General features: G+C 54.8%; 1 protein-coding gene across 7 annotated transcripts in view; it reads left to right on the forward strand.

Moving 5' to 3' along the window:
- ATP11A (ATPase phospholipid transporting 11A) overlaps positions 1–12,534 on the forward strand; it is a 105,941-nt gene that overhangs the window by 77,472 nt on the left and 15,935 nt on the right. For all 7 annotated transcript variants that reach the window (XM_070800505.1, XM_070800504.1, XM_070800507.1 and 4 more), the window contains 9 exons: positions 163–266; positions 3,058–3,239; positions 5,901–6,152; positions 7,525–7,699; positions 8,680–8,782; positions 9,032–9,177; positions 9,709–9,768; positions 10,232–10,359; positions 12,362–12,497. In XM_070800505.1, the coding sequence (XP_070656606.1) occupies positions 163–266; positions 3,058–3,239; positions 5,901–6,152; positions 7,525–7,699; positions 8,680–8,782; positions 9,032–9,177; positions 9,709–9,768; positions 10,232–10,359; positions 12,362–12,497 (1,286 nt within the window). The remainder of the gene's footprint in view (positions 1–162; positions 267–3,057; positions 3,240–5,900; positions 6,153–7,524; positions 7,700–8,679; positions 8,783–9,031; positions 9,178–9,708; positions 9,769–10,231; positions 10,360–12,361; positions 12,498–12,534) is intronic.

The following is a 12,534-nucleotide window of genomic DNA, read 5'->3' on the forward strand; positions in this document are numbered from 1 at the left end:
GGCTTTGACTTTCTCCCGAGTTCACAGGTCAACTGGTCCGTCCACATTTCTGCAACAGCCTCGGCACTACTGCCCCTGGTTTTGTTTTTAATGAAAGCATCGTTTGAAAGGTATCTTCCCCATAGCGTGAGTCGATGAAAGTCTTCTCACCTCGTTTTCTAGGAGAAATTTACCTGTTTTGCAAAGGAGCAGATTCTTCCATATTTCCCCGAGTGACAGAAGGCAAAGTGGACCAGATCCAATCCAGAGTGGAGCGCAACGCAGTGGTGAGACGCAGGGGAGTTGGGGGGGTTCTTGTGCCTCTTCTCCCGTGGCGGGGGGTGGGGGTGGGTGGGCGGCAAGAGGGAGCCGCGTGCCCTCCAGCGGGGCACCGCCCCCCGCAGCCTTCTGTTGGCGTTTGGTGGCTGGAGGGGCGTGCGTTGCGTCCAGAATGACAAGCACAGTGTGATGCTGTTGGAGAGGGAGCTCCGTCCCGAGGATTTCTAGGGACTGGCACTTTCTGTTGCGACTTGACCTGTTCGTTTTCTCCCACATTTCACCTGAAGCGAGTACTCAGTCTGTTCTTAGGCCCTCAGAGGTTTGTCTCAGGACCACTGGTTGAACAAGTGTTCTCTCCCTGTGGGACGGCCTTGGCATCCCTGTAAAAAGTCGTGCGGCCACACACGCAGGCGTTCCCTTTTGGGCTCCCAGGTCTGTCGTGTTGGCCTCTGTCTGTCTTTACGCTGAGACCACACTGTTTTGGTTACTTATCTCTTTCCCGTGACTTTGGAGATCAGGACACGTGAGTGCATCTTTCAGCCTTGTTCTTCTTTTACAAGATTGTTGGTTATTCTGAGTCCCTTGAGATTCCACGTGAATTTTAGGGTGGGTTTTCCCATTCCCTCAGAATGCCATTGGGATTCTGATCAGGGTTGCACAGAATCTGCAGTTCATGCTGGATAGTATTGTCATCATGAGAATATCGTCTTGGAATTCATAAACACAGGACACCTTCCGCCTGCTTAGATCTCCTGTGACGTCTTTCAGCAGCGTATTGTAGTTTTCGGTCTACGAATCCTTCACCCACCTCCATGGTTTAGCTCATTCTTAGGTATTTTTTTCTTTTTGATGCTATTGTAAATGGATTGTTTTCTCAGTTTCCTTTCTAGATTGTTTTCTTTTGGATAGTTGGTGTACAGAACATGCAGCTGTTTTTGTTGCTGACTTTGTATTCTGCACCTTTACCGAACTCGTCTATCACTAGTTCCAGCGTGTTTGTGTGTGAAATCCTTTGAGTTTTCTACGTATAAAATCCTATCACCATTTCCTCCTTTCCAACTTGGATGCCTTTTTTCCTTGCCTGTTTGCTCTGGTTGAGGCTGCCAGTGCCTCGTTGAGTAGGAATGGGGAGCCAGTCATCCTTACCTTGTCCCTGACCTCAGGGGGAATAACTGTCACCTCTCCTGACTGAGTGTGACGCTGGCTGAGCTTCCGTGTGTGACTTTAATCAGGTTGAGGAAGTTCCTTCCTGCCTAGTTTACTGAGTGGTTTAATCAGGAGAAGGGGACGACAGAGGACGAGATGGTTGGCTGACATTACCAGTCATCAGTGGACATGAGTTTGAGCAAACTCTGGAGATAGTGAAGGACAGGGAAGCCTGGTGTGCTGCAGTCCATGGGGTCACAGAGAGCTGGACATGACTGAGCGACTGAAAAATAACAAAAATCATGCAAAGGGGTTGGGGTTTGTCAGATGCTGGAGTTTGTTTTTGTTTTTTTGCATCTGTTGAGTTCATCATACGAGACTTTCCTCCTTTACTCTATTTGTGTCTATATGACATTGATTCTCGTGTGTTGAGTCAGCCTTGCATTCCTGGGATAAACCCCGCTTGGCCGTGTAGATCATCATTTGGATACACTGTTGGATTCAGTTTACCGAGATTCTGTTGAAGGCCTTTGCACCTTTGTTTATAGGAGATAGTGACTATCTTTCCTTGTAATGTGGTTGTCTGGCTTGTGGATCAGTGTTGTTTTATGTACAGTGTCAGGTTTTTAGTAGTATCAGTACTTAGCAGGAGGAGGAGAGAAGAGCATTTCTGCTCCGTGTTTCCATGTGGGGAAGCCCCATGTCTGCTTTGACAAACAAGGTTCCGTTTATTCCTAACGCTTCTGCTGACCGTCCACTCCATCCGCATTCTGGGACAGCTCGGATTACTTCCTCTTACCTTTATTACTGAAGTCTTACCTTCGATGGCCTGGTTTGTGTTGTGTATTCCCATGCTCACTAGTCTGACTGAACACTTCACAGTCGCTCGGTCGGTCGTGCCTGCATGTGTTCAATGCGCACACGAGTGGCTCAGCCGCAGATGACCGGCGCTGTGGGTGGGGGTCTCTGGTTCTCCGCTTTGTCGCTGGAGAGCGGATGTTGGGAAAGCTTCCGGGAGTGACCCTCGGGCCCACAGTCAGCGCTGCTGTGTGAGCTCCAGGAGTGACCCTCGGGCCCGCGGTCAACACTGCTGTGTGAGCTTCCGGGAGTGACCCTCGGGCCCGCGGTCAGCGCTGCTGTGTGAGCTTCCGGGAGTGACCCTCGGGCCCACGGTCAGCGCTGCTGTGTGAGCTTCCGGGAGTGACCCTCGGGCCCATGGTCAGCGCTGCTGTGTGAGCTTCCGGGAGTGACCCTTGGGCCCGCGGTCAGCGCTGCTGTGTGAGCTTCCGGGAGTGACCCTCGGGCCCATGGTCAGCGCTGCTGTGTGAGCTCCAGGAGTGACCCTCGGGCCCGCGGTCAACACTGCTGTGTGAGCTTCCGGGAGTGACCCTCGGGCCCACGGTCAGCGCTGCTGTGTGAGCTTCCGGGAGTGACCCTCGGGCCCATGGTCAGCGCTGCTGTGTGAGCTTCCGGGAGTGACCCTCGGGCCCATGGTCAGTGCTGTTGTGTGAGCTCCAGGAGTGACCCTCGGGCTCGTGGTCAGTGCTGCTGTGTGAGCTCCAGGAGTGACCCTCGGGCTCACGGTCAGCGCTGCTGTGTGAGCTCCAGGAGTGACCCTCGGGCCCACAGTCAGCACTGCTGTGTGTCTGGCAGGAGGGGCTCCGGACCCTGTGTGTGGCCTATAAGACACTCATCCCGGAAGAGTACGAAGGCATCCGCGAGCTGCTGCAGGACGCCAAGGTGGCGCTTCAGGACCGAGACAAGAAATTAGCAGAAGCCTACGAGCAAATAGAGACAGATCTGGTCCTGCTCGGCGCCACAGCTGTGGAGGATCGGTAAAGACGCACCATGCTTGTTCTCAGAAACCGGGATAGTGTGAAGGGGGAGCGGGGGCTGCCCAGGGTCGGGGGTGGGGGCATCGTCTGCCTGGGCAGGCTCTCCAGTTGCCCTGGGTGACAGTGCGCTGGGCTTACGGGTCAGGCCTGGGTGATCCCTGACTCTCCACCAGTAAGAGGCCTGTGAGTCGCATTTTGCCAGGAGAGACCAGGAGCGCCAGCACTTCACTCCTGGTTACGGACAGTCAGGGTACAGGGCTGCTTTTCCGTTCTTCTTTAGAATGGAATCAGTAACTGATTCTCTTCCTAAATGAGTCCCTAGCTCTTTCCAAATACAAGTGTAAACATTTTAGACCTTAACAGTTTTGTCATGACTCACTGAAGAAATTCAAAATAATGAAGTAGAAGATTGCAAAAACTCACCATAATAGCTGCTCAGATTACCAGCTACAGATTTTCAAGATTCTGCACAGGAAGGACTGACCTGTCCCGACTCTGCACAAGGGACAGGAAAGAGCCCTCTGTCCACTGTGTTGTCTGAAGAACACAGTGAAAGGAACAGATTATAGTTTATTTTGAAGAAAAGAGAAAAAAAATACCACAACTTAAAAGCATGGGACAGGAACTTGAGATTACTGAGCTTCTGTTTCCCAGCGCGTTTGAAAGTGTTTGTTTATTTAATGCTCACTTATCTTTGTTGCGCTGGGGCCTGGTGGCTGCACGCGAGGGCCTTCTCTGGTTGCAGCGAGTGGCGGCTGCTCTCGTCGCCGTGCGTGGTTTTACTCCAGTGGCTTCTCTCGTTGCCGAGCACAGACTCTGGTGCAGGGCCTTCAGCGGTCGCGGCTCCCGGGCTCTAGAGCACGGCCTTAGCCATGGCGCACGGCTTTAGTTGCTCCACGGCATGTGGAATCTTCCCAGACTAGGGATTGAACTGGTGTCCCCTGCGTTGCAAGGGGAGTCTTAACCACTGGACCACCAGGGAAGCCCCTCAGTTTAAAGGTCTTGGAGGTCTACATTGGTCCAGGATTTAGATCCTGGTCTCAAAACCTCCGTTTTTCCTGGGGGTCGGCATTCCCCGGGTCCTCGGTCTCAGCAGACAGTTGGCCGACAGCCTGGTTTTGTTCTTATTTTAAGTCCTGACGCCTCTGCTCCTGGAAGCACGTCTTGGCACAGAGCAGCTGCGGTCACGGACAGCTTGGTGACTGGTCGTGTGTGAGGATGAGGAGGGTGTTCAGAAGGGGCCTGCTTGTCTGGGGAGGGAGGACTGGTCTTTGGAGGAAGTAGGGGGGAGGGGGAGGCTCTCATGGGCGGAGGGGGAGGCTCTCATGGGCAGAGGGACCCTCGCCAGCCGAGGGCCTCACAGGTGCTGTGGGAGCTGTTGGCCTCGGTGGGGAGCTGGGACCTCAGGACATTGAGAGTGGACCCCCGGGACGCGTGAGCGGGTGGCTTTGAAGTGGTTCTGTTTAACCTTTGCAGATCCCTTTGAACCTCATTTACTTTTTCCTAAAACAATGATGAAATCACAGATTTTTTTGTGTGTCTAGAATAGTAGGAAGTTTCCGCCAGGTTCTACCCAGATCATCGCAGTTAGAATCCTTTCCTTTCCTTCCTCTCCGCGCTGGACAGACAGGACACACCCCTGATACACGCATGTCAGCAGCCAGGCCTCTAAGACCTAGAAGACAGGGCAGCCCTCCCCTCCCCACCCCCCAGCCCCCGCCATGAGGCAGGCGTGGCTGTGATGCCAGACTGCCATGGGTGGCAGGACAGCCTCACCAAGGTCAAGAGGGCTGTTTATCCTCATACACGTCCTGTGAACTCTGCAAGCTTTGCGTTCTCCACGTGTAGAACAGGGTCATCACACGGTCCTCCTCCCTTGAGGTTTTGGCAAAGGCAAGACGTGTCAGGCAAGTGCTTCCTGCAGCATCTGACGCTGAGGGAGCCTGTGACGCCAGTCAGCCAGTCCCAGGCCACGGCTGGCATCCTCCTGTTTCACGTTCTTTAGGCGAACCTGGGCTCCAATTGGATAGGAGGCAAAATTAGGACATTTTATGCGCAAAGAAAAGGGGGGTGCATGTCACCTCTTTGCCAGGCCCCGTTTTCCCTGGTCCTGACTTCCCGGTTGGTGTTGGTGAGGGGTCTCCTTATAATTGCCCCAAATCTCTGAGCAGCAAGTCCTGCTAGACAGAAAGCCATGTGCTCAGCAAATGCCATTTAGCTCCTGAATACCCGTCCCCGTGGATTATCTGACGTCCCCGTGGTATCAGGAAGCGTTTTGTTGTAAAAAGCTAAGTGAAAAGTGAAAGTCAAAGTGTTGGTCGCTCAGTCATGTCCAATTCTTTGCAACCCCATGGGCTGTAGCCAGGCTCCTCTGTCCATGGGATTCTCCAGACAAAAATACCCGAGTGGGCAGCCATTTCCTTCTCCAGGGGATCTTCCTGACCCAGGGGTTGAACCTGGGGTGTTGCAGTTGGATTCTTTACCATCTGAGCCACCTGGGAATAGCTCCAGGTCCTTTACAGTAAATCACAGGTCAGCACCAGGGTGCCTTTTAACTTGGGGGTGAAAATCAAGACAGGGTAGCAGACCCCAAGTCCTTGGACTTCTCCAGCTTGGTTTGCTTGGTTTGCTGATGAGGGTGTGTTGTGCCCCCCCGCCCAGGCTGCAGGAGAAGGCGGCCGACACCATCGAGGCGCTGCAGAAGGCGGGCATCAAGGTGTGGGTGCTCACGGGCGACAAGATGGAGACAGCGGCCGCCACCTGCTACGCCTGCAAGCTCTTCCGCAGGAACACGCAGCTGCTCGAGGTCACCACCAAGCGGCTGGAGGAGCAGAGCCTGCACGACGTGCTCTTCGAGCTGAGCAAGACGGTGCTGCGCTCCAGCGCCAGCCTCACCCGGGACAACTTCTCAGGGTAGGCGGGCGTCCAGGGCGTTTGCAGAGGCAGGGTGGCCTCCACGGGCAGGGCAGTGGCCTGCCCTCCCTTGTGCAGACACAGTTCTGTCCTCTGGGCCCTGACAGTGTCCTGCAGTCGAGATCCTGACCAGAGCCTTGTCTTTTTAGCAACTGTGATGTGTCTTTTGCGTAGAGGGTGTGTGTGCGCGTGCGCCCATGCTCACTGGCAGACTGCTGATAGAGGATACAGAGAGGCTTGATTCATTGACTTACACACTCTCGGGTGTGAGGCGATGCCCACCTATTTCTGTGATACCTGGGGGCCGTGCTGTGGATTCCTCGGAGCCTCTGCCAGAGTGGGTGTGGGGGGACAATGACACATGGTCGTTTGTCAAGTGAGAAAAAATAGTCAATACACAAGAGTTGTTTTTTCCAAGAATGTTCAGCAATTTATTCACATTTTATCAACATTGTCCTTGCTGGTCTTAGATGCACGATCTGAGATTAGACTTCATTTGAACTTAAATTTTCATTAACTTAGGAAAAGCAAATGGGGCTCTCTAATCATATACGAATTTAAAATTATTCATTCATAAATAGTACAAAGCTATTTCCCTTTACCTGGTCTGCAGATTTCCTTTTGGGGCTTAGAGATGTTTCTTGTAATTTTGAAACCCAGCAAAGAGAAGTATCATGACCATGTTCTTCCCAAGACAGGCAGAGTAGCAAGGAGTTACCAGCTGTGGCCGTCAGGACTGTGGGGCTGAGTTGTCTGGGGGTCGGGAGAAAAGGCCGACCCCTCCGGATGGCGGGATGGATGCTCTCCTGCTGTTGCACTCGACCTGCCCAGGAATCCACAGTTGTAACTGTTGTTTGCTTTGCCTAGTGAAATGAGAACATTAAGTTCACACATAATGTTAAAATGTAGTCAAAGGTCTTGCAGCCACGAGTCTAGACTGTCTTATTATTGACAAAAGAAGAAAATCCACTTTCTTAATCCTTGTTCCTGAATTTGTAGCATTGATAGGTATCCCCTAGAGTAGCTCAGAGAAGGCAATGGCACCCCACTCCAGTACTCTTGCCTGGAAAATCCCATGGACGGAGTAGCCCGGTGGGCTGCAGTCCATGGGGTCGCTAAGAGTCAGACGTGACTGAGCGACTTCACTTTTACTTTTCACTTCCGTGCATTGGAGAAGGAAATGGCAACCCACTCCAGTGTTCTTGCCTGGAGAACCCAGGGACGGCAGAGCCTGGTGGGCTGCCTTCTCTAGGGTCGCACAGAGTCGGATACACTGAAGCGACTTAGCAGCAGCAGCAGCAGAGTAGCTAGTCTCCTTGAATCTCTCTGACTTGGTTACTGAGAAATGTCTCTGGCTTCTGTGATCTGACAGACTCTCAGCCGACATGCAGGACTACGGTTTAATCATCGACGGAGCCGCGCTGTCCTTGATCATGAAGCCTCGGGAGGACGGGAGCTCCAGTAACTACCGCGAGTTGTTCCTGGACATCTGCCGGAACTGCAGCGCTGTGCTTTGCTGCCGCATGGCCCCGCTGCAGAAGGCCCAGGTGTGCTGGGGGCGGGGCCGCAGGAGGCCCTTGCGTGCTGGGGGCGGGGCCGCAGGAGGCCCAGGCGTGCTGGGGGCGGGGCCGCAGGAGGCCCTTGCGTGCTGGGGGCGGGGCCGCAGGAGGCCCAGGCGTGCTGGGGGCGGGGCCGCAGGAGGCCCAGGCGTGCTGGGGGCGGGGCCGCAGGAGGCCCAGGCGTGCTGGGGGCGGGGCCGCAGGAGGCCCAGGCGTGCCTGGGAGCTGCATCGACCTTATGTAGTGACGTCCGGAAGGGAACAGAGTGCTGTTTTGTCTTCTCATGTTACCTTTGGGGTTAAGTGACTTGTCAAACTTTTATACCAATTAATGTTTCAGTCTTGAATAAAGAAGACAAGCCATAGTTTTTCCCTCGTCCTCCTGTCTTGCATCATGGAACATTATACTTATGCACATAAATAGGAAAAAAAAAAGACTGTAAAGAAACAGACTAAAAATTTGGAAATTATTCATTGCATTGAGCTATCAGATTTGGTTTTGCACACATGACAAATTTGAAAATTGAAAGAACAGCTTATTTTAAAAAATAGATACTTGGTACAAGGCAGCTTGGCAGAGCGCCACCTTCTAACGGAGTGCATCCTTCACACACTGCCCCACCCGAATTTAAATCTGAATCCCCGAAATTTGCGTGAGTGGGGCATCCCCTGAAAATGGCTCCGTGGGTTTCTTGTCTCTGTCCTCAGCCTCCCGCTCAGCCTGCTCCTCTCATCCCCCTGCGTTCATTTCTTAGCTGCTTATGCTTAAGTATGTTTTGCTTTTGACATGAAAAAGACTTTATCCTGTATGGATAAAATGTACTGAATATAATAAATAATTCAGTTTAAGCACTTAATTGTTTCATCGTCCTTGACTAACTTTGACGTCTTTGTCATTTCTTCCTGGTTAGTGGATGACCTTTGCAAAAATAAAACAGATGAGAAAGTCTGCATTCACTTCTTTTCCAGATTGTTAAGTTAATCAAGCTTTCAAAGGAGCACCCGATCACCTTGGCGATTGGTGACGGAGCGAATGATGTCAGCATGATCCTGGAGGCCCACGTGGGCATCGGTAAGCCCCTGGGCTCTGCCCCCTGCTTCTCGCAGTGACCGGGGTTTGTCCCTCAGTTGGACCAGGGGGGACACAGACCAGGCAGGACTGTAGGATTCAGACACGCGTTTAGGGCGCGCCTGTGATACAGAGCGTTCGGGGCTGGAAGCCCACAGCAGCAGCTCAGCCTAACCCTGCTTTGCCCGTCCCCGCGCCCCCCTGCGAGGGGCAGAGGAGGGCTGATGTGGCGCATGTGCTCCCTTCCTGCAGGCGTCATTGGGAAGGAAGGTCGTCAGGCTGCAAGGAACAGCGACTACGCGATACCCAAGTTTAAGCATTTAAAGAAGATGCTGCTGGTTCATGGGCATTTTTACTATATTCGAATATCCGAGCTTGTGCAATACTTCTTTTATAAGGTAGGAAAGTAGGCTGTCCTACCTGTCTGCTCCTCTCACCATCTCGGGGCAGGTAATGAGTTGGGTGGAAGGCTGGCTGGCCGTGATGCCCCAAGGCTACAGGGGTGACTTGTCCCCGAGTAGAAGGAAGGGCTCCATGGGAGGATTCCCAGGAGGAGGCACCTAGCCCTCTTCTCTCAGAACTGAACGTAGCACCACCGAGAGCCACACTGTCACAGGTCGAGGAGGGGCCTTGAACGAGTTCCTCCTTCATCGTGCAGTTTGATTCCTCGCTGTCCACTGACACCCAGGGTGCCTCCTCATTTCTCTGTTAGGAGTTCCCCTTTGCTCTGACCTTGGGGAGACTGGCCTGGTCCCGGCTGCACCATGGGGGCCCCTGAAGTGAGAGGGGAGTTTTAGAGTCGTTGCCCTTCTTGGAGGATAAGGGGCGCTTTGCCCGGGGTGGAGTGTGTCATGGGACAGCCTCTCAAGGACCTGGTGACGCCCTGACACTGCACCCTTGAACTAACAGGCATGTGGCTTGTCTTTCAGAACGTCTGCTTCATTTTCCCTCAGTTTTTATACCAGTTCTTCTGTGGGTTTTCACAGCAGGTGAGTCGTCAGGCCTGAGGTTGAGCTCCCCTGAGCCTCACCCACTGTCCCCGAGTGTGGCTGTGGTGGGTGGAGGGTGGACGGCGGGTGTGCAGGCCAGGTGACCCCCATCCCACCACTGACCTGTTTTCACCCGAAGCAGCCAGACCAGAGAAAACTGAGGCTTGAAGATGGAGATCAAACTGCAGGCTTGATGCAGCTTTTTGTTGCCACAAGTTTGTAGTGGGGTCAGCCACTGGGACTGGGTGGGGTCAGCCGTTCATCCTGACCAGTCGACCTCACGATGCTTTGAACAACGTCCTGGCCCCTCGGTCTCTGTAGAAGAGTGGCACTGTGTGCATTTGAGAATTCTCCAGTTTGTCGGCCTCTCCAGAGGAAAAATACATGTGCATATTTAAACAAATTCCCCGAAAACCTCATCAAGGTGCCAGGCTCTGGTCTCACACGCTTCTCGGCCCCGCAGACGCTGTACGACACTGCCTACCTGACGCTCTACAACATCAGCTTCACCTCCCTCCCCATCCTGCTCTACAGCCTGATGGAGCAGCACGTCGCCATGGACACGCTCAAGAGGGACCCTGCCCTCTACAGGTACCGCGAGCTCCGCGCCGCAGACGCCAGAAGGACGGGGCAGCCTGCAGATCACCCCGGGCTGAAGTCCTTAAAGACCAGAAACAAAAAAACAAAACCCCAGACCATCCAGTTAGCTGACACACGTGCCTCCCCAGAAGGTTCTTCACTTCACACGGGAAGCAGTGTGGCTTAAGTGAATGTTCTCCAAAGTCAAACAGAGAGGATTCACGCTGCATTTGAAATGTACACATTCAGCCAGTTTGTGTTTCCCTGTGATCCTTGTGAAAGAGCTTGGGATGACGGTGTCTACCCCCGTGACCCCGGTGGATCCTGGCAGAGTCACGTGGGTTCCACCCAGGGAGAAAGAAAGTTAACAGAGCTGATCCAGGGTGCTCTTTTCTGCTGAGAAGTATCTCTTATAACAAGGAAAAGACGCTTCTGCTGTTTTAGAACTGCACCCCAGCGTCTCCGGCCGCGCCAGTGTGCTGCCGTTGTGCTTTTTACATTAGACGTGTTATTTCCAGAACACGTTAGGTGCACGTGTGGTTGTAAGGGCTTCCCAGGGGGTGCGGTTGGTAAAGAATCTGCCTGCAGAGCAGGAGACCAGGGTTCCATCCCCAAGCTGGAAGATCCCCTGGAGGAGGGCATGGCAACCCACCCAGTGTTCTGGCCTGGAGAATCCCACGGACAGAGGCACCTGATGGGCTGCAGTCAGGGCGTCGCACAGAGTTGGACGTGACTGAGCGACTGAACATGTGGCTGTAAGGAAGAGTAGAGAGGCTCCCTGGGGGTTTTGTCTGGAGCCCCCGTGGGGCACAGGACAGGGTTGCACTTGGGTCCCGACACCCCACCCGCCCCTCGCGCGCGCTGCCCCGGTGTCGCCGGTCCTGTTCCTGTGCACGTGTGTGGCCCTCCACCCACACCCCTTGCCAGCCCCGTGGCCTTCGCCAGAGAGGTCGGCCATTACATGAGATCTGGGAGTGTTGCTGTCCTAGGTCATCCCTGCAGGCGACAGAAGAGCAAGCCTGGATCGTCCCGTGCATCTGGCCATACGGGAGGAAGTCTAGGGAATAGGGGAACACAGCCCGTTTCAGACGCACTCCCTGGGGAGTCCTGCAGCTCCTCCTCCCGAGCCGAGCTGACAGGTGCAGGGAGTCACTGGTGGGTGCCAGGGTGCCTCACGCCCTGTGTCCTTACTTCCGGAAGCAGGAGTGTGGCCCCCACCCTCTTTCTGCCCGTGGCGGCCTCCCAGTCCACTTTGAGGAATAAAACGTTCAGATAGGAATTGTCCAGGAAGGTCCCTGAGTAGCACAGCTTCAAGCAGGAATTGTCCAGGAAGGCCCCTGGGTAGCACAGCGCTGTGTCTAAAAAGCAGTTTGCCTCTGCTGCCAGGGCCCTCAAGCGAGTGTCTGCTGGCTGCTCCCCCGTGTCAGCTGGGACGTTCCCGTCAGCCCTCACGGTCGTTCCACGCTCAGTGCTCCAACACAGTGGTTTCAGCCAGGAGAGCTGCGTGTTGCGAGCTGCCCCAGGCTCTCCCGGGGCCAGGTGTGGTCTTGAGAGCAGTGGCAGGCGGTGTGTCCAGCAGCCGCAGAGTGTGACGTGTGGCCTGGGGGTGTGCAGACCTCAGGCCCACCTGCACCCCTTGGGCTCCGTGGGCTCACAGCGTGTGCCGATCAGCGGGTGGGTGGGGACGAGTCTGCCGAGAGCGGGACAGATGGGCGGGGATAGGGGGTCCCCTGGGCTCGCGGCGGTGCTGGTCAGCGGGCGGGTGGAATTGTGGTCTGCCGAGAGCAGGACAGACGAGTGGGGACCGGGAGGCCTGTGTGCGGGGCCAGGCTGCCGAGGCCCCCCGCCGGAGCTTGGCCGAGTAGGTGTTGGGCCTCATTCTCCTGCCGCCCCCCGGCCCCTGGCTCTGCCGTCCCGAGGCCCTCAGTGGGTCAGGGGCCCCGGGACGCGGCGAGGCGCCGGGTGGGCGCATCCGTGTGGGCGCCTCACACGTCCCCACCTCTTGCTCCCTCAGGGACATCGCCAAGAACGCGCTCCTCCGCTGGCGCGCGTTCATCTACTGGACGCTCTTGGGCTTGTTCAACGCGCTGGTGTTCTTCTTCGGTGCTTACTTCATGTTTGAAAACACGACTGTGACCAGCAACGGGCAGGTGTGTGTGGGGCTGGGCCGCGGCGACGGGGCTGCAG

This window comes from Bos indicus, chromosome 12, assembly GCF_029378745.1.
Source record: "Bos indicus isolate NIAB-ARS_2022 breed Sahiwal x Tharparkar chromosome 12, NIAB-ARS_B.indTharparkar_mat_pri_1.0, whole genome shotgun sequence".
In the NCBI taxonomy this organism is placed as follows: domain Eukaryota; kingdom Metazoa; phylum Chordata; class Mammalia; order Artiodactyla; family Bovidae; genus Bos; species Bos indicus.